At 39.9% G+C, this 21,834-nt stretch overlaps 1 protein-coding gene across 4 annotated transcripts in view; it reads right to left on the bottom strand.

Annotated features, from left to right (window-relative positions):
• dyrk4 (dual-specificity tyrosine-(Y)-phosphorylation regulated kinase 4) overlaps positions 1–20,421 on the bottom strand; it is a 32,955-nt gene extending 12,534 nt beyond the window's left edge. Inside the window, exons 1-2 of one of the 4 annotated variants that reach the window (XM_085779988.1) lie at positions 20,231–20,421; positions 19,520–19,589 (exon numbers count right to left, since the gene is read on the bottom strand). In XM_085779988.1, the coding sequence (XP_085636114.1) occupies positions 19,520–19,589; positions 20,231–20,262 (102 nt within the window). In that variant the 5' untranslated portion in view covers positions 20,263–20,421. Of the gene's footprint in view, positions 1–8,827; positions 9,153–14,964; positions 15,095–15,237; positions 15,325–19,519; positions 19,590–20,230 lie in introns of those variants that run through there. The other 3 variants (XM_085779991.1, XM_085779990.1, XM_085779989.1) reach the window with 3 other exon arrangements.
• Between the last annotated feature and the right edge of the window lie 1,413 nt (positions 20,422–21,834).

Below are 21,834 nucleotides of genomic sequence, written 5' to 3'. Positions count from 1 at the left end.
ACGAGCAGGTTCACATCTCTCGAACAAAAGATAAGCCGAAACACAGAAGAAATTGCGGCTATCAAAGAAAACATCGACGGTATCGAACACATGGCGAAGACAAACAATGACAAGATGCAGGTGATGAGTCGCCAGCTCAATGAACAGGATGAAAAAATTGAAGAAGCAGAGCGTTACAGCCGACGCTGGAATCTGAAGCTTTTCAACCTGCCGGAATCCACCAATGAGTCCACGGAAGATCTAAGAAAACAGATCTTTCAGATTTTTGGTCAAATGGCTCCAGAAGAAAAGAACAAGCTTGGCTTTCTCGTCGACACGATTCACCGAGTTGGACGCCCCAGAGATGACAGGAGCCCTCGTCCGGTGATAATCCAATTCACCATGCGCACCTTCAGGCAGAAAATATGGAAAACTTCGATGACCGCCGCCGTGATGAGGGAGAAAAGGCTTCGACTTGCAGAGGATCTGACATACGGGGAAAGACAATGCCGAAAGAAACTTTGGCCACTGGTTGAAAAAGCCCGCAAAGATGGAAAGAAGACTGCATGGCGTGGTCCAGATGTGATCATCGAAGGAAAGAGAATCACCGCTGCTTCAGTGAAAGATACCCTTTAAGACACACATAGGTTTGTCCCTATCTCTCCAGCTTCAGAGAGCTGATTGTTCTTCCATGAAGGGAAAAAAAAAGTTAATAGAAAAGATTGTTATAAACCACTTGTTAGACTGCTAGACTACTTTGTTACTTAATACATTCCAGTTATGGTTACCTATATTGATTATTACGGTGCCTAAACTTAAAAAAAAAAACTCGTTCGCACTTCGAGGCATTTGCACAAACAAGCCTATTTTTTAAGGCTTACATTTTCTCATTTGTTTCTGTTCTCCAGACATTGTGCTCTTATATTTTTATATTTTATTTTTTTCATTGAAAATGAATGATTTTAAGTTTAACTCATTGAAGATGGTCTCGCTTAATGTTAGGGGATTAAGAAACAATATAAAAAGAAAAGCAATGTTCCTCTTTCTTCGAAAAACAAATGCAAATATTATCCTCTTACAAGAAACACACTCCTGCGACTCAGACAATAAGTTTTGGAAAAGTCAATGGGGAGATCAAGCCTACTTTTGTCATGCTACACATAATTCTGCAGGTGTTGCATTACTATTTAATAAATTTACAGGTGATATCTTAGAAACCCACAACTCTGATAGTGGTAGATGGTGTATTATGTTATGCAAACTGGACAATATTTTTTTCATAATATGTAATGTATATGGCCACAATGGAACAACACAAGCCCGAACTATGTTTACAGAAGTCTTGTCCAAAATAAGGGATTTGCAAAGTAAAAATAAAGAGGCACTCCTGATTATAGGGGGAGACTTTAATGATGCTCCTAATGATATAATAGACAGAATTCCAGGGAGAGTTTCTCAAAGTTCACATTTCAAAGCCACACAATTTATGAGCCAAGAATTATCAGTAATAGATGCATGGCGTTTTTATAGTCCAGATTGTAAAGAGTTTACCTGGTCTAATACAAGAGGAACATTACAATCCAGGATTGATTTATGGTTAACCTCCTCTTCAAGTTTACAATATATTTCAGAAATTAATCACTCATACGCCCCTTTATCTGACCATAAACTTATCTCAGTACATTTTACTGGTTCTAAAGAAAGTAACAAAAAATTGAGGGGATATTGGAAGCTAAACAATAACCTACTTAAAAATAAAACTTTTCAAAACTCTGTTAAACTAATAGCTTTAGATATCTTTCCTAAAAATGATATGAACAACATCCAGAAATGGGAATACTTTAAATTTAAAATTAGAGAAATGGCCATCCTTTGCAGCAAAAATATCAAAAAAGATAAAGACAAAAAAGAAATGGAAATTATGGATGAATTAAAAACTTTTCTAAATAAGGAAAATCTATCAGAAGAGGAACACATTAGATTATTGCAACTCCAAAATGAAATCGATAATTTATATACTGAAGCTGCTAAAGGCGCATTCATTCGCTCTAGGGCAAAATGGTTAGAACATGGTGAAAGGAACTCGAGTTATTTTTTCGCTCTTGAAAAACGTAATCAAAAAAGATCTAATATTTCGGCGCTGAGAATAAACAATAATCTAAATACTAATCCCAAAGAAATAGCAGAACATATTTGTGCTTTCTATGAAAAACTGTATAAGTCGAAATACGATCCTGAACATTGCGAAAAATTCTTTGACAGTATTAAGGATTCTATCCCATTGATCTCAGAAGAATTTAAACAACATTGTGAAAATCCTATCTCAAATCTGGAACTCATTGAAGCTTTGAAACACATGAAAACCGGGAAATCTCCGGGAATCGACGGTTTATCTGCTGAATTTTATCATTTTTTTTGGGACATTATTGAAACTCCGCTTTTGAATATGTATAAAGATTGTATCACAAACAATGAAATGACATCAACTATGAAACAAGGTTTAATCAGCCTAATCCCAAAACCAAATAAAGACCCTTTATGTATAGATAATTGGCGACCCATCACACTTCTGAATGTGGATTATAAATTATTTGCATTTGTCTATTCCAGACGCTTAAAATCTAATATTGGAGACATAATAAATGAATGCCAAACAGGTTTTATGTCTAAGCGACACATTAGTAATAACATTAGATTAATTTTAGATTTACTGGACTACTCAGAACATGTGGAATCACAAGCAGTTATTGTATTTCTTGATTTCTACAAAGCTTTCGACACTTTGGAACACCCCTTTATTTTTAATACATTGAAGTTAATGGGATTTGGAGAAAACTTTGTCTCAGTAGTTAAAATGTTATACAAAGATATCAACAGTAATTTAATGATCTACCCTAATACGTCCAAAAGATTTCCGATCAACCGTTCTGTCCGTCAAGGATGCCCAATTTCCCCTTTTTTATTTCTAATTGCAGTAGAGCTCCTCTCCCTTAAAATTTTTAATAACGACAGTATAAAAGGCTTAACTATATTTCAAAAGGAACTTAAAATTACGCAACTAGCTGATGATACAGCTCTACTTTTAAAGGACAAACATCAAGTTGAGCCAGCTTTACAATTAATTAATGATTTCTCTAAAGCTTCGGGTTTACATCTCAATATTAACAAATGTGAAATCTTGTGTCTCTTTGATACAGACTGTGCAAACATATGCAACATTCAAGTTAAAAAAACAGTGAAATACTTAGGCATAGATATCACTAAAGATATGTCCTCTAGACAACAACTTAATTTCCTCCCCAGAATTAAAAAAACACAAAATATATTGAATATGTGGCTTCAACGTGACCTATCCATATTTGGCAGAATTCTCTTATCCAAGGCAGAAGGTATTTCAAGATTGATATATCCTGCTCTGTCTTTATTTGTCGAGGATTCATCATCCAAAGAAATTAATAAAATACTTAGTAATTTTACCTGGAAAAATAAGAAACACTATCTAAAAAACGAAATTCTCTCGGCATCCAGGAAACAAGGAGGCTTTGAATTACTAAATTTCTATGATTTAAATAACACTTTCAAAATAAAATGGATTAAGGAATGTCTCAAAACCCCAAACTCAATTTGGTTTTTTATTCCAAATAATATTTTTAAGAAATTAGGTGGTCTACATTTTTTACTGACCTGTAACTTCAGTGTCTCAAAATTGCCTTTAAAATTATCAAAGTTCTACCAACAGGCACTCTTAGCGTGGAAATTGTGCTATTCCCACAACTTTTCCCCTCACAAAGCCATAATATGGAATAATGAAGATATTACTGTCAGGAAAAAGTCCATATTTAAACAGAAGTGGATTGATAAGAACATTATTTTTATATGTGACCTTTTTGATTGTCATGGTGTAATGCTTAGTTATGAACGTTTTCTTCGTCTTAAATCCTTTCCTGTTACAAGTAAAGATTTTAATTACGTAACTAAAGCAATCCCTAATGGTCTTTCTCTCCTTATGAGAAGCCATTGTCAATATCAAGAAACAATAAGAATAAAACCTCTTCTGATGTTAAATGGACTTGATGTAATGCATTCAAAATGCAACAACAAACATATACGTAATATTTTTTATGAAAAGAGGAAAATTACTCCACGAGGGAAATCATTTTGGGATAACATCTTTATGGACACTGACTGGAAGAAGGCCTGGACTTTGCCTTATAAGTTTTGTATTTCCAATAAAATAAAAGAGGTTCACATCAAAATTTTACACACTATATATCCAACAAATTTATATTTCTCTAAATTTTTAGATATTGAAAACAAATGCAGTTTTTGCAATACAGAACCAGAATCCTTAACTCATTTATTCTTCCACTGTGCTCAATCCATCAATTTCTGGACTCAACTTGAACAATATATAGTGTGTAAAATCAAGATAAACATTATAATTGACTGTAAAAGTGTGATTATGTTTTTTGCCCATAAAGAAAATGACATCACCTTTATTACAAACCTATTCATTTTGTATGGCAAATTTCACATACATAAATGCAAATACTCCAAAACTTCACCCAACTTTAGAGGTTTCTTGCATGAGTTCAAAGAATATATGAAATCCCTTACACTAATTGACACTAAACAAAGCATCACATCCATAGATATTTACGAGAGATTTTTCAAAGAAGAATAAAGCTTTTACATTCTGTCCCCTTTTCTTTCCTTTTTCTATTTTTTTTTATTTATTTATTTATTTTTCATCTGTCTTATTTGTTCATTTATTTATTATCCTTCCTTCGATTGAATGTTTACTAACATTGCTAATAATTACCTTATTTTATTGTGATTTATTTATTATTTATGATTACTGATAGATATTGGAGCACCTGTCTGATGTTCTATTGTATAATTGTACGTACAACCCTGTTTTTTGTACATCTGTTTATATGTACAGCTGTTTTCAATAAAGCTCATTGAAAAAAAAAAAAAATAAAATAAAAAAAATAAAAAAAAAACACCACTTCTCGCGCCAATATTAATATCTTTAATTCAATTTAATTTCCATTGCTCATATATCCCCTGGTGTGTCTTACTTTTTTTTCTTCTCCTTTTTATTTTTATTTTTATTTTTTACTATTATTTATTTCTATTTATGTATGTATTTGTTTTATTGTCACGTCTATTTGTTATCCATTTGTTATTAATATGATGCTCATATGGTTTTATGCACTGTTTATGTATTTTGTAAAGCAATAATAAAGTTGTAAAAAAAAAAAAAAAAAAAAAAACACTTCTCGCGCCAGGTAGACAACCGAGAATTTGTGCCTATCAAGATGGCCAGTGTTATTGAAATGTGTTCACAATTAATTATGATTGAAATGAGACCAAACCGACAAACAAAGGAGATACTCACACAAGCTTGAAACTCGATCTGAACCTGCGTCAGATAACGAGTTCATTGTACCCCAAAGTCAGCGTCAAGGTGAGCACAGTTAGCTACTTTTTACAGTCCATGTTTTGTTTTTGTTCAGTTGAGTCCGTAGGCTACTCCGCTGTGGCTGACGGAGCGTTAGTGGCTGTGCTATTGCAATGCAAAATCTTTTTAGTAGTGGTATGGGGCTTGGTTTCTTTTGCCCCCCGCAAATTAACAGACAGGGATTTTAGGGCAAAAACCCGGAAGTTAGTTAGCATGTTAGCACTTCCGGTTCCCTCGTCTTTGGTAGCCTGTTTTTGTTGAATACCTGGTGAAATACAGAATAATTTATGAGCTTTACTCAAACTCATGACGTTTTTACATTTGTTGTCATACATTAATTGTCAGTAAATAAATACCAGTAATGAAAGCCACTGGCTAACAAGCGTCTAATTGAGTTTGTCATGACAACCACTACAGTTTCCTGTCTCACGTCATCACATTGAATTTAAAAGCTGATCTACTCCCCACTGCGATTTTGCAAACTATATGAGGATATGCTTTGGTTGAAATTGAAAGCATGATGATCAAACTACAGGTTAAAAGTTAGTGGTGATGATATTTAGATTTCAATAGGCATGAATGTAGTGTTCATTTGTAAAGACTGTTGCACTGAGCAAAACATGTCAGTAGCCTATTATGTCCTAGCCTTCTGTCTGTCTGTCTGTCTGTAGCTATTATAAGGTTAGCCTACATAGGCCTAATCGGTGTAGCACAACTCTTTTGGTTCCTCAGGTTTGTGTTGTATTTTTTAGACCATCATTGGTACAGTGCAGTTCCAAGCTGGAAGTGCTGTTGAGTGTTTATTTTGCGTATGATAGCCTATATCTTGTATTATATAATTACCAAAATTTCATGTGGGCTTGGTAAAAAAAACAACAACTTGTTTTTCACTGGAGGGGAGCCGAGCCTAAAATGTTTTTATTTTTTAATCAGGAAAGTCTCTGATGAAGATGTAAATATCTTTTTGGGGAGACCTTGCCAGAATGACTAAGAGCCAACACTAAGCCAACATTTACTAGATGAAGAAGGGTGATTAATAACCGAAAAACTTTTAAAGATTAATTAATCATTGTTTATCTCTGCAGTCAGGAGCATATTGGAAACTTTAACATTGTCTTGACTAGCTACTGTGTAGGCTACTTCTAAATTACAGCAAGAGAAGAGAGCAGTTAATAGTTGAACATGGCATATGAGTAAATGTAAAATGTGAAATCACATCTTATCTTTCACCATGACAACAGACCAGGCATTACAGCATTAACCTTGTGCTGCAAACATGATGCAAATCTATGAGAGCATCATTTGTTTTCCATTGACTAATCCTCACTGCAGGGGGTGGGGGCCACTCCAACAGTTTCCAGTTTCTCCGTGTGCCGAGGAGCTCAGAACAAGTAAAGGGGATGAATATGATTAGATGACAACAGTTATGCAACAGCAGTATAGCCACTTCAGTAATCAGTCTCAGCCTTGGGGCATGGAGGAGCAGCCATCCAGGAAGCTGCTGCTACATGGATTATTACTCTCAATGAATCTCTTCCCTTATTCCTTATCAGCTGTTGTATTTCATGAATTAACAATACAATAAACACAATATAATTAACATTAACATTACTGGAGCTAAAGCAGACATGTGTCAGGTGCAGCTAAGCACACAAGAACTAATGCATGATTCAGGTGTGTTTGGCCCCTGCTGGTGAAGTGGCCCTTGGGAGAATAAGGACACAGTGGGGTGGGGGGCAACAAGAGGAAGATTGGGAACACTCTCCCACAAGTGGGAGCCTGCTTTAGATCTGGTCTGAATATTAATGACATGGACTGCAGAGGGAGGCATTCATTTTATACAACCTGGATTAGAGCAGAGCGCAACAGGCTGTGTTTGTTTGTGTAATGTTTATGTGACAAAATAGGCCAAACTATCCAAGAATCTTTTGTTGTTGTTGTTAGGAATGGTTTTTGACAACATTTTTAGGAAATGCTTAGCTGAGCCTAGTATGAAGACTGGAAATACAGTAGAGGAAAAGTTAACCTGCCTTTGACAAATCTGCCAACCAGCACCCAAAGCTCAATTTGTTTAATCTGTAGAAGTGAAGTTGTGGTTTTAAGGGAGTTATGTCTATGGCTTTGCTCAGTAGTTTCCTGGAGTCTTTCTGGTTCCTTGGTAAACTCATGGACATTTTTGTTTTAAATCAGGCTATTCTCCCTTCCAGCTTTTGTGCTAAGGTAAACTAAGGAGCAGCACACATATGATAATGGTATCAATAATCTAAGGGTGCACTCTCGCTAGAACCAGTTGTTCTGTACCGTGCTGAAGCACAAATTACCCCTTTCCCTGTCCCCTGCTGGCCCACACTGACATTACCCCGAGCCCAAGCTCACTGCCTCTGACACATACATCACGTAATTGTTAAGTGACTGTTGTTTACACGCGGAGCTGCAGAAGCACGATGGTGAATGAACCCGAAAAATAATGTTTTCTCTTGTGTGCTTGTGCACAAGCATGACCAATTGTACTCAAGAATGGTACACTTGCACTCACACTAGCATAATCTGTACCTTAAAGGAGAATTACGGTCATTTTCTAAGTAATGCTCTGCAGCTCTACGTCGCCGAGTGCGACAATAGGAAAAAATCTTAGAAAAATATGTGCAGACCGGACCTAGGAAACAGAGGTACGTGATAAAAACACAAGTTTACACTGCTCTCTCATATTAACAAAGTTATGCACACTCAGTGTTGTGTGGTAAGGAACTGGTGGATGTTGCAAAGCATTTGTAGTGACATTTTGAGCATTATAGAGGCCAAAGTCGCGGTTAGAAGAACTGCCCCCATTACAGCGCAGCTAGCAGGAGAAGAGCTAGGTCCGGGCTGCACATATTTTTCTCAGATTTTTTCCTCCGCCGACCATATGACTGGAATTCTCCTTTAAGTGGCAAAACACGCTTGGGCACGGTACGATTGCCTAGCGTGAGTGCGCCCTAAGTCTTAGCAAGAATGCAAAGTGTTGTGGTCTAGCTCTGAAGTTTCTGAACTGTTACACATCATCAAAGGACAGTTTGACACAGTTCACCTGGGAGAGTTACCGCGCTGTGTACATTTTGTCACCCAGGTGACAAAGCATTGGTGATGGGAAGCGGAACAAAACAATACACTATACAGTATATCTCCCCATGACAACCAAAAAGTAATGAAACACAACATCACGGGTTACGTACATAACACAAGATAAACCAAGGAATGTGCGAAAAATTGGTATGTAAATGCTCAGCACAGGAGATACATATATAAAAGACTATGTGAATGTTAATAGGACGTGTGTGGGCGGATAGAAAAATGAAAACAAATGATTTCTTCTCGTCTTGCCTCTACAGCCTCCAAACATACCTCAGGTTGGACCCTCCTGTTCCTGCCCCAGCAGCAGCCGTGGAGGAGGCTAAACCCACAGCAGGCAGGTGAGGTCCCGTCTTCCCACATAGCACATCTCCCCCATAGTGCTACCACCAGACCCTGAAGCCCACGTCAGCCTTTACACACCATTTCCAGCCAGAGGTAGAGGAGGTATAGTCACTCAGCAGGCCAGAGATCAGATCGGACGGACGCCCTCAGAAGCAAAATGAAGGGTGATGATGATGCCAGGCCTGCATTTCCTGCTGCTTAAAGTCTAGAAACTAAGTGTTGCTCTTTAACTCCATTTGACACTATAGAAAAATCCTCTTGAACTTCACAGAACGTCTTTTACCACTGTCTTCTTCAGATGTGTGCAAAAATGAAATCCTCAGATTGCTTCTTACTGCAGAACTTACTACTGCGATTCTTCACAACTCTTCACTCTCTGCACTCTGGACTTGGCAATCGCTGCATCACATTGCCATATTAGGTTGTTTTTCCGGTTCTTTGAGACCTCGTGGTGTCCTTTGTGTTTTCCTTCCCAGTCAGAAAACTATTTTTTTCTTTCTCTGCTCCTGGATACAGACAGAATAGAGAAGCAGGCTGCAGACAGACACTGAGAGGATGCTTTGTGCTGTTTCTGTAACCAGTGAGGGAGCGCTCTCTGTCTATGCTGCTGCTGCTGCTTCTGCTGCCAGTGACGTATGGATGGGACTCGACAAGGGACCCATCCTGAGCCGGAGACACAGCAGCAGGGGCCTGGCACTTACCTTCCTGTAAAAGAGGCCTCTGGGAGTGCAGGTTGGGAGAGGAGGAGGTGGGGTTATGGGACTAGAGAGATGCAGAGAGATAGAGAGGTATTGTAGACACTGTACATCCCAGCATACTCCCAGGTGGGCTCTTCATGGGGCTGAGGAAGTCAGACGGGGAGGAGGTACGGCTCTAATGGGCCTCCCGTGTGGTTCGACAGACGCCCGCTCTGCCAACAGACTTTCCTCTCCCTTTCTCACTTGCCACTGTATCCTGGAGACAAAGCCGGTGGGGCTGCTGTCATATTCCACTCCACATCCCCTAACCCCCACCCCATGCTTCTCCTTATCTCCCTCACCATCTCATCTATGGGTCTCCGCTTGCTTAGCGGCTGCCACAAACCTCCTGTGGGATGCTACAGTCTTGCTGACAAATACTGCGTCAGGTGAAAGCTTATCCCACCACACCCTGGCTACCCCCGGCCTCCTGTCTGCTGCACACAGCAGCAGCAGGGAACTGCAGAGTCCACAGCAGGACAGGGCAGAAGCTGACTGTGAGCTTTATGCAGCTGGTGCTCATGGGAGAGCTGTGTTGTTGTAATTACCCTTTCTGTACCTCTTTATTCACTGACTCAATGATTAAATTATTTACAGGATAAAGCGCCAGCTCTCTATTTAAACTGAAGTTATTATAGGTTACAGTGCGACATTTAATTTTAAATGTTGTTTTCATAGTAAAGGACATGTCCTCTTAGAGAGCAAAAGTATCTTTGCTTGCACAAGCTCCTCCCTCTACCAAAAATAAAATCTGTAAATCACTTTGTTTTGGTGACAGGAAAAATGTTGCTATTTCTGTAGCATGAAGCACCGGGGTGCTGGATTTCATTACTGCCCTGTCAGCTAGTCCTGACTCTTACATGACAGAGAGCGGTAGCTGCTGTATCCTTCCTGCTCATCTTGTGGCTTTTAATTTATAATTTTTAATTCATGACTCAGTCTGCACCCAGCTTTTAACTGAAGCCTGCGACGCCCCATTGGCCTGTCATTGGCCACACCTTTTCCATGTCTCCGGGCCATGGGGCCAGATCTGGACGGAGCAAACGGCAGGTGGCTGGGCAGGCTACACCAGGCCAGATGAGACTCTGTTAAAGTAGGACCAAATTACCTCCTCTTAGAGGATCATAACCTGGTGCCTTACATTCTGTTGGGCTCCTGGCTAATCGCTGCCAGCTGCCAGGCGAGGCAAACTCAAGCGAGCCAAAACAGACAGTATCAGTGTCTCCTGCCATTTGGCACAGAGGAGTGCGGGGTAGTTTGACCTGGCTGGCAGGTGGACAGCAGCATCTGCAGTTTTAGACAGACAGCAGGCTTCTGAGAGATATGGGTCAGGTTTACAAGTTGACACAAGCACATGGACATTCACAGACAGAGGGACAATTAAAGGCTCAATTGTGACTTACATGCGAGATAATTAATAGACTACTGCTTGGCAATACTAATTCGTTGGCAAAGAAATGTGGATTAACTGTCTGTGGTGACGTGCCCTTTGCCTTTCATCCAGCTATCTATGAATGGGAACTTAATGGAGCACTCCCCTTCATTGATAAATGGCACACAGTCAGGCCACTTCTCTGTTTTTTTTAATGTGAAAACAAGTATTATTTAGAAAACTGAGACCCTAAATTTTTGGGTCCACAAGGATTTATATTTTCTTAGGGGCAACAGACTCAGCTTAAACTACTGTAATACTTGTGACTAATGAACAAACAGCACACAGTCACTGTGTGCTTATCAGCCGTTATTATTGTTAAATTATTGCAATCAAACCATTTTCTAAATATTAGCCTGATTATCCTCGAGCACTGTCAAAAGCTCTAAGTGATTTTATGAGCATTTCTTTGTTCATGCAAGTCAGTTCATGTGTGTGTGTGGTTGTGGACACAGCTGAAAATTAAGCAGGGCTCAGGCCAAGCCCAATCTCATTAGCCATGTGGAGAGACTCTCCACAGAAGGAGGCAAGAGAAAAAACCAAAACCAAAAAACCCTCCTTCATTTGTGTTGTGTCCAACTTCAACAACACAAGCCAATTTTTTGATTGAAGCAAATCACAATCAAGGGTAAATGTAATAATGCACCAGTAATAGTCTTTTGTATGTTCGAGCAGCGCCACTCAGGAAAATTTTGTACTGAGGTACAGTATGTGTGTATGTGTATTAACCCACACATAAAAAAAAAGCAGGTAAACAAAACAAGCAAAAACAACAACGAAAAGTACATAAATTGTACATAATGATTGTTAATAACTTGTATTCATACATAGATGTGTATAAACTACACATGTAAAACATATAAATGATGTTGATGCATCTGTTTCTATTAGAGTACGCACACACTGCTTAGGCACAGTAAGAACAGTAAGACAACCGGAGGACCATTTGAGGGTGACAAGTGCGTGGCTTAAGTAACACAGTATTACATTACAGACACCTGACGCAATAAAAAAGAGACAGAGAGAGAGAGAGGGCAGAAAAGCAATGTAAGGGAATCACCAGGGAACAAAAAACTAAACAAAAAAGTACAAGTCAGAATGGCACGAAATTGAAGATACAGATAATATAAGGTTTGCTCCAACAAAATATTAAAGATATAAGATATTAAACAAAATCATTACTGTATCATTGCTACTAGCAATCAAATAGAGATTGAGAATGTCCAGCATAAATAACAAACTAATAAAGGAAATAACCAGATTAATCAAACAATTTGTCCCTAAATATTAACATGATATTTTCCAGGTATTTCTATATCTTGATACCTTAATATGGCAAATATTAATATAATATAATATAATATAGTATAATATAATACTGTTAAAATATGTAAAGTAAGTTTCAGTTATTGATTTTTGAATTAGACATTTGGACAACTGCAGAATAACAATACAGTACTGATTGATCATATCGTCATGTTATTATTACCCATCATTCTCCAGACCTTCACTTATTTATGTTTTTGTGTGGTTGGTCGTGTTATGTTCTGTGTTGTGGTTTTTCTTCTTGTTGACACATGTACAGCTCTGTAGATTATATAATTTTCTGCATTATTTTTGACCACCTACGTGTGTTTGCATGTGTGTTTGTGTGGGATGGATGATGAAGGTGCAGGTTGACCCCCTGCTTCATATTTGCCAGCTCTGCTGAGACCACCTACATACAGAACAGACATAATCCTCTCGTGCTCTATAATACATTTGCTCATCATTTTATGTACTGTAATAACCACAAGCAGATGTACAAGGGCGTCCTGTCTGTCTTCTTTACCAGACCGTGACCCAGACTGTCACAAAAAACTGCCAGAATTGGGCCACGGATCACTTGTCACTTTCCCTGGCCTTGTTTTGTAGACGACTGCACTGTTTTATAAACAATAGCCCTTTCCCGTTTTCCCCAGCCGCGAGTCTGCAAAATTAATCCCTGACTTTTCAGACTAATGCATGTCTCCCTTTTTGAACTAATCCTGTCTCCGAGTAACTAAACAAGTTGGTGTCAGACTAGACAACCAACAGCTGATTAGAAGGAAATCATCCCCACTTAATAACTGAGGTGTCTCATTTTCTTGCCATGTACCAAAAAACAGACCTCCTTTACGCAGGCACCGTTATAGCTCTGTGCTGAAATCAGTCAATTCTCAGGAAACCTTATTCCAGTGTTAATTTTGACAACAAATTCTAATTTAGTTTTAGTCTTAGTCTTTTGACTAAAATACAATTTAGTTGTAGTCATATTTTAGTCATCTGAAATATTTTAGTTTTAGTCTAGTTTTAGTCGACAAAATATCTTTAGAATTTTAGTCAGCTAAAATTACAGTGGATTTAGTCGACAAAATGTTTCTCCAGAATATCCAGTCATTGGAATTATCCATCAATCTGTTATGGAATGGTATTAAGGTTTGAGTCTACAATACAAGCACAGAAACAGTTGTAATATGGTGCATTTTGTTTTATTCATGTTCTTTTAACTTTCATGTTAATACTGAGTTTCAATCAAATTGCTTTGGTTTTCTTTGGAACAGTTTAGTCAGTCTCCCATCTACTATCTCCATCATTAGCACAAAGTCCTCAGCTGCAGTTGTGAGTGGTAAATGTGTGTGTCCAGTCCATCTGGCCTGCTCCTTGGTCTGTTGTTCTAGAAGAACTGAGGGAAGCTGTAGAGATGAACTGCTGCTGGGCTGCAGCACTAGCTTTTCTATCTCCACTTGGTCCATGGTCATCTGTGTCATCATCAGAGTCTTCTGTATCTGTGAGGGTGAATAAGGGGGGAATCAAGTTGTGATCTTTGTCGCTCAGTCCTCCCAGATCTCTCTGTCACACTATACACACACACACACACACGCAGGCACACATGCACGCGCTTGCACACGCACACACACGCGCAACGAATCAATCTTCTAATCAATACAATTCAGAGGTGGTTTCTTTTAGCTTCTATTGCATTTCATGTTTAGTCCTATAAACACGGTGGTTTGTCTGATAATATAACTTTAGCGTGTGTGCTTACCGTCGCGTGTTCTGGATGAGCTCTGTGTAGATGATGCTTCACGTTGCTGGTGTGTGGATCGATGTGGGTCCCCACGATTTCTGCTCCGGTTTACAGAGGGTCCTGGGCATTGTCCTTGTTGTCATATGTGAAGTGTGTGACCAGATGTCATTTCTTCGTTTCCGTCCTAAACTCAGCGCTGATATTTCCGTGGTGTTGTGTTCATAACTCATGCTGTCGCGCTCGGAGCGCGTGCACCGCAGGACGCTAAGGAGCGAGGCCAGTTTTATTTTGAAACTTTTCATGTGCCGCGGCTGTGGCTCTGCTTCCGGAGAAATCAACATGATTGGACCTCTTCTCCATTCGTCCCTCCCTAACATTTTCGTCTCGTTTTTATTCGTTGACTAAATTGTTTATTAATTTCATCATCGTCTTCGTCATCACAGCTGACTTTTTATTTAGTTTTTATTTAGTTTTCGTCCGTGAAAAAGGTTCGTTGACGAATATATTTCGTCATAGTCTTCGTCAACGAAATTAACACTGCCTTATTCCTCCAGTTTTCTATTTCACCATCTCTTATTCTTTTGCATACGGTAAAGAGACACAGCCATCGAACATCCAATCAATACACAAGCTAGAAAAATAACAATGATACTGAACATATACAGTACTGCTTTTGTCTTTGCCATCCTCTATAAACCATTAGTTTCCCCGCAAAAAAACACCACCGATTCTTGTGCATGCCTATTTTCAATTTTTCAATTTTTGAAGTTTCTAACAAATGAATACCTCACAAATACAAGCATGAAAATGGACGTGAAGACAAATAGTAAATGTAGCTTTGTAATACCGTGAGAGATTCACTGATGTCCTGAGCACGTTCAGCAATGAAACCATTGTTGGCATGATCCCACTTTTGCATACTTGTTCAGTTGTTCGGTTCAAATCCCAAGAGAAAACATTTAAAAAATGCTCAGTATATTATGAATCAGGGGTAAGAAGCTTCTGCAATGTCTCTCTCTCTCTCGATAATTTATACTTCCATGACATCGTAGCCTATGTTTTGTTGAGCAATCAGCTGTCTTTCTCTCGAAATTTCCACAGAGTTGGAAGTCACTCTTACCTCATTAATCATTCTTTCATCTAAGATATGCTGCTTCCCATCCCTGGAATGAGACCCGACCCAGGGCCCCATGTCTGGCTCTGCCTGCCCCCACAGACAGACCAGTCACTGTTGCTTCAATGAAACTTATCAGATGAAATAACTGCCTCACTTCGGAGACAGCTGAGTTGCTGTGGGTTTGTGTGTGTGTGTGTGTGTGAGATCTCCATCATCAAAATGTGTGTGTCATAGGTTTTCAGCACTAAAATATGCTTACAACACGGTCAACTCTAGCCCCTATCATGTGGAGTGTGCATGTTGACCCGAATGCCCCAGACTCTGCCCTGCCAGGGCTGAGAACCTGAGGATGGAGACGACGCGCTCAGGCAGCCAGGCCCGTGTGAGTGATGATGGCCTCGTATTTGCGGCAGCTCCGGGGCGACACACACACACACCTTGTCCTCGAATGGCTCCGGTTGAGTCCCAATGAACCAAAACCTCTAGGCAACACGGCTCAAGTCGGCTCGTGGCATTTTCCATTTTGACCTTTCCTAGAAGTTGGCGTCTCCATCTTAACTTTCCTCATATTGTCCTCCAATTTCTAAAAGCAGCACAGTTACTTAACAAATCCCATCCGCCCCTCTCTGTATCCCATAAATCTCCCCTCTTTTTCGCTTGTCACCTTGGTGCACCAGGAGTGATGGGCAGCTTTGTCACTGAGGTAAGATGAGCATTGTTCAGCCCTTCTCTTGACCCCATAAGTAGTCACTCCCCTGTCACCTTCCACAACAACCTTCGCAAGGCGATCCGCTTTTGTCACCACCCGGTTACAAAAGCTAACCTGACAGAGACAACACACTGCCTTCAAACTGTAACAATTAGCACAAATTGCAGGATTTAATCTTGACGACATGTGTGGCAGATGTGGACAAAGGAGACCAAAACGCCTGTTGTCTTTGGGTGCCAAATACAAGAGGCTATTCTGTTCCACACAGTGTCATCAAAACGCAGTGGCCAGATCAGAGTCTGTAAAGGAGATCCCGTCTTAAATTCTAATTGCTTTATTAGCCCGGGCTCAGGTGTAATCTACTGAACTGGCGTTGAGCAGATGTCACAGGTATATACTGACACTCTCCGGCCAGTGAGACCAACACAGGCCTAACTACAAGGCTAATCCTGATAACTGTAGTGTGAACACAATTATGTAACACAATTATCAGTCTTTATGAGAGAAGATGAAAGAGAATTATTATTATTATTAATATTTTTATTATGATACTTTTTATTTTAAGTTTTTATTTACGTAAGACTTAGTTGGACAAACAATAAAATGCGTCAACATTTCTTAATTAATACATTTGCACCATTTGAGACTAAAATAGTACAGTATGATTACATAAGCTTACTTGTGTAATCACAGGAAACAAGTTTAATTTAACTTCTTATTTGATCAATTTGTACTATTGACTGACAGTTGGTGAATTGACTCATCTGCCTTTTTTCCCGAACCATATTTATTTCATACAAAACAAACTGTAAATATGTGAACAAGTTATTGTACTGTCTCCATGAACAAAAGGAGCCATGGCATCTCATGCATGTAAGGCTGTGTTACCATAAATCAGTGAGCCTAACGAGGTAGCAACAAGCTGTCGTCTTATATAACAGTATTTTAAATAAGACTTAACACATTATTACACAACAATGCTCCAGAGCCTATGGAGATGGGAGAAGAGGGTGCGACGGGGGAGGACGTTGGCATACCATGTTTCTCTGTATTGCATGACTCACTGTTAAAGGAAAACAGACACCTCATGCAACCAAGTCAGGCACTCATTAACAAAACTCCCTGGGTGGCTGTTTACCCAGCATTCTTTGTAAATCCAATTAATGTTTATCAGACTCGGGGAGTGTCTCACTCCAGCTGTCCGCTCCGGAGCAGCACCACAACAGCACCGCTCCACCATGGGAACGAGCAGCTGTGCAGCTGTGAATGGGCTCAGCCTTGGCGTTGTGTGGCCAAGCTTTCACAGTCCTGTGTGGACCAGTGGGAGGGATAAGAGTCATCCACATCTCCCAAGGATGCTGCTACGCCTCGGTCTGTTACAGTGCTTAGAGAACATGGAGACTCACATGCTGAGAAACATGGGCCATGTGACCGACTCAATAACAAGAGATAGCCAGAGGCCTTTTTTAGTGGCGAGCAAGCTTGAATGCAGTTTTATACACAAATAAATGTGTGCATAAATAGAGATGTCTTAAGAAACGACGGGAAGCAAGCTTAATATTGGTTTTAATATATTTTATTCCCAGCCACAGATGCACAGTGTGAACCCTGTGCTCTGTGACACTGATATCAGCCTGTAATTCAGCAGACGAGAGCTCTCCCTCTAAATGACCGGCTTTAATCCAGGGGGTCCGGTGTCAACGAGGGACAAAGCTGTGATGAGAAACCCTATCAGGAGCTAGGTTCATCAGAATAATGGGGAGGCACCCTCCCTATTCCCGTGTGTGTGGGGGTAAAACCTGGGCCAGGTGTATAGGTCTGCTCTGGTAAACAATACTCTGAAGCAGGTCATGAAGTTCACAAAAAAATATCCAAGGTCATGATCTAATAGCACATATACGTGTTTTTGTATTAAGTTGTAATTAGAGCTTTGCAAATAAATTAATTGATTGATGGACAACAGACCAAAAATAATGTAGATCCATTTCAGAAACGATCTTACAGCATTTTCTGATATTAAAAAAGGCTAAAATGCCAAAGGTGGACTTCAGTAGTGAGTCATATCAAATGAAAACGCCTTGCTAGCTACAGTCTCAGGGCTTTTCACATCTCGAAGGGGCGCGCTGCTTCTGTTGAGAGCAGCTGCTTGCGTCTGCATTTGCAATGACGCACATGGTCTCCACTGATATCCAAACTTGGAAGGAGAAAAACACTTAAAAAAATAAAAAACTATTGAACTGACACCCTGAGAGAAGAGTCCACTCACAGCAGAAACTCTTAATACCATCAAATGATGCCTCCGACACAGCTCCCCCAATTTCTCACTGATGTTCAAAGATTTTCAGCGCTCTTATCTCGAGTGTCTTTTGGCTTAACAACCTGCTGGCAGTGCCCTCTAATTAATGAAAAGTGTGTAAGTGAGGGGCCTTTCTGTGCTATTGGCTGAGATCAAAGCAATTAAAACAGCCATGATGGGATTACGAGATGAAGACTTTGACCGGACACCCTGCTGTGAGCAAAGCTGTATGTACAAGACAGCACAGTGTATGAGCTTAGTTTGAGATCTATATTTTAAATTACACTGACCCATTACACTCATTAAAACCCTCCCTCGTTCCCTCGCACGTGCCGCCACAAATCTGACATCCCTCGTTCCCCATATTCGTGACTGACATCTACATTGTATTTCCGTCTTATTCATCTTTTTCCTCATCAAAGCGTCTGTTATTAATAGAGTCCGAATAAACCCTGAGCTCAGGTAGCATCAAAGTGAGTCAACCAGCGGTGTCCTGTAACAATGTGTCACATCGAGGAGATTTACTCGTTCCTGCTCCACTGGTTTGTCCGCTCTGATGGCAAAGAGCTCCAAACTGTATTAAAAGTTTAATCAACAGTAAGTAGGAAAGTGTCCTACTACAGGAGCTCAATGAGGGAGGTCTGAGGGGCTTTGAAACACACTCTAATCCCTCCACGCAGGAAGGGAGGGGAAGGGGAAGGAGGGAAGGGGGGTTGAATGAGTCCACTGCTATGTGAACTTGCCCATAAAGGGCAGAGCACAAAAAAGTTGTGGTATACTTTCCAGGAAGAGTGGAAGAGATGGCAGTGTTTAAAACCGAGGCGGTGTCATGGCAAGAAGACGTTACGTAGATGCAGCATGTGGCCCTATAGCCGCTCAGGATTGGGGTATAGTTTTGCTCTCCCAACATTTCGCAAATGGGAGAAGGGCAGCTCTCTCAGATGGTTCGGCGGCGATGCACGCCAAGAACATAACGAGGCAGAGAATGTTCCCTAACAAATCAGTTCTGCTGAGTGCACACAATCACCTAAATAACATGTATTTAATGGCCTGCACAACAACACAGGGTGTAGAGTTGCTTGGTGGCCTACTGTCACACCGCAGATATATTGCAGCAGCACTACATGTATACTGTAGTAATATGCAAGTGTAGTAATAGTAATAGTGGACATGCAGGCTGGCACACAAAATAAAACCCAACCAAAGCCTGGGGAAAGAATAATATATAAAAGAAACATATTAACAAATGTCAGATTTTTCATGAATGAATGGTTGTCTACCTTGATCAGCAGTGGAAACGTGCCCTTTCTCTCCTTTAATAGCCTATCCAGCTTATTTTTGGAGCCATTCCTGTCCAAAGGAGAGAAAAAAAAAGTTTAATATAACTTCACACGAGGCATAGCTACTTTACTATCAGCTTCATAGTTCAAAAATAAAGCGAATAGAAAACAAATCTACTGTCCTTGCTGCCCTTCACATTGACTTGACATGGCAAGCATATCAAAAACATGACATGAATTTGTGAGCTATTTTCTCTTATGGACAGTCACAGCTGTACAACCGACAGCCTCCTCCACTGGAGCACTGGAGACTTTGCCATAAACTACACTACTGACACCTTCTGGGCACATTCGTCTTATTTTAAACACATCCAACACTGACTGACTCCTCTTTTTTTTTATATAGAGGTGTTGAACTGCTGATGAACTGCCGAGAGTGTTAAGTGTCTCATTCAGCATGTGTAAGCTATAAAGAACTTTTAGTAAATGGTGCCGGCGGAGAAATAAACACACAGCTAATAGTCGCATTAGGCTTTAGGGACTTTGGCAAACTTTTCAAATAGCAAGACCACATTATGGTTATATAGGCTATTATACGGACATGTCCATCTGGAAACAATGGACGCCAATTTGATAAACAACAAAAAAAAAAACCCTGTAATTTATTATTCACAATAACAATAACAAACGCACGGTGAATGTGGCACTAACCTTTTCTCTGATGACTTGCTCGGCGCGCTCATGGTGAAATAAATCAACACGGTGGCTGTGATGAGGCGGTCATGCGCGACATGCCCAGTAGTTAGTTTTTAGGCTCCAGCCGCGGTGATAACACACGGATGACGGCTCTGTGTGCTGCGGAGCGTTACCACCACCGGCTTATCCAAAACACAATGGCTGCTGCTGCTGCTGCTGCTGCTATACTCGCAACACTAAGTACTCACTGACAATTATTCTCTCTTTTTTCCCCCTCTACCCACCCACCCACCCACCGCAGCTTTTAAAGCAGGTGCTCACGTGCGTGCTTTGGGCGCGCGCGCATGTGACCGAGATAGAGGGACTGAGGGAGAGAGGGCACGAGACAAAAGAGAGTTACAGTACAGACACCCACTGGGATATATGTTTACCACATGGCCTACTGAACCAAAACAGCCACACACACTGTATAAAAGTTAATTTTACAACATGGAATTAAAATCTTTATGTTAAAAATGACTTAAAAGACAAGTTCAACATTGGAAAAGTTAATCATTTTGATGTTATTCAAAACATATAAAGTACCTGCCAGGAGATAAAAGTGAAAGGTAGGCTATATAATGAAGGGGTATTCAAACTTTTGCTGTTGGTTGAATTTCCGTGACCAGAATGATGGTGTGCGTCGCCTGTGGTGCACTGAGATTAAAATATACATTATTCTTTCAGCTTGCATGTGATTTGTGGATAAAAAAGCTGAATATGAGATGGGAAAGCCCTCAGGCAAACGGACACAGCATGAATCTTTTATGAGGGATTTGTCTCTGGATTGCGAAATAAAACTCTGCTTTATCTCCCTAAAGTCCAAACAGAGCTTTTCTAATGACCCAGACTACGCTACTCCACTGAAAGCCTCTGTCTCCCTGCACAGAGACATATGCGCCGTCTGGCTCCATTATCATCTCTAACTCATGTATAGTAGGGATATAAGCTCTCACTATAGAAACTAAACCCCAGTATGTTCCTTCATAGATATCTTACTGAAGATTACGATCAAACTCAAGAATCCTGCTTGAGTTATTATTCAGGGAATTCAGTGTTGTTAAAGTGGCGATACCAAGAATTAATCAATTTCCACATGGCCTTAATCCTCTTCTATACTGTAGTATTAACAGCAGTCCATTTGGTAATCAAATGACATCAAGTCTCAGGACAACATTGCTTCTTCCTTTTGTTTTACTGACCTATAATGATAAATCTCTATTGACTGATCAAGTTTCACTTTAATCTGATGCGAGACAGAAGTGTCTGTTCTTGAGATGCTGTTACTATCCTCAGTGTTTGGCATACAGTATGTCACTCTTTGGTGTTTTTAAAAGCTGCTGCCCTAGAGAATCAACCAGCCATAGCAAATTATGCCAACGAATACCTGCTTTTCTTCTTATATCCTCCTACTTTTATCTACAGTGCTTTATGACGCATATTATATCTGTTTTCTCCTTTTTTATTTATCACCTCCTGGCAGGTGGACCCTGAAAATAATAATCATGATGATCTGTGACAATATTATTGTTGTTGTTGATCACATACAGAGAAAAAACATTGTGAATGGAAACTATAGT

Source organism: Trachurus japonicus, chromosome 6 (assembly GCF_045865225.1).
Source record: "Trachurus japonicus isolate A0001 chromosome 6, Traja_1.0".
Taxonomy (NCBI): domain Eukaryota; kingdom Metazoa; phylum Chordata; class Actinopteri; order Carangiformes; family Carangidae; genus Trachurus; species Trachurus japonicus.
The sequence above is the reverse complement of the archived record's forward strand: the minus strand, read 5'-3'. Positions and strand labels throughout refer to the sequence as shown.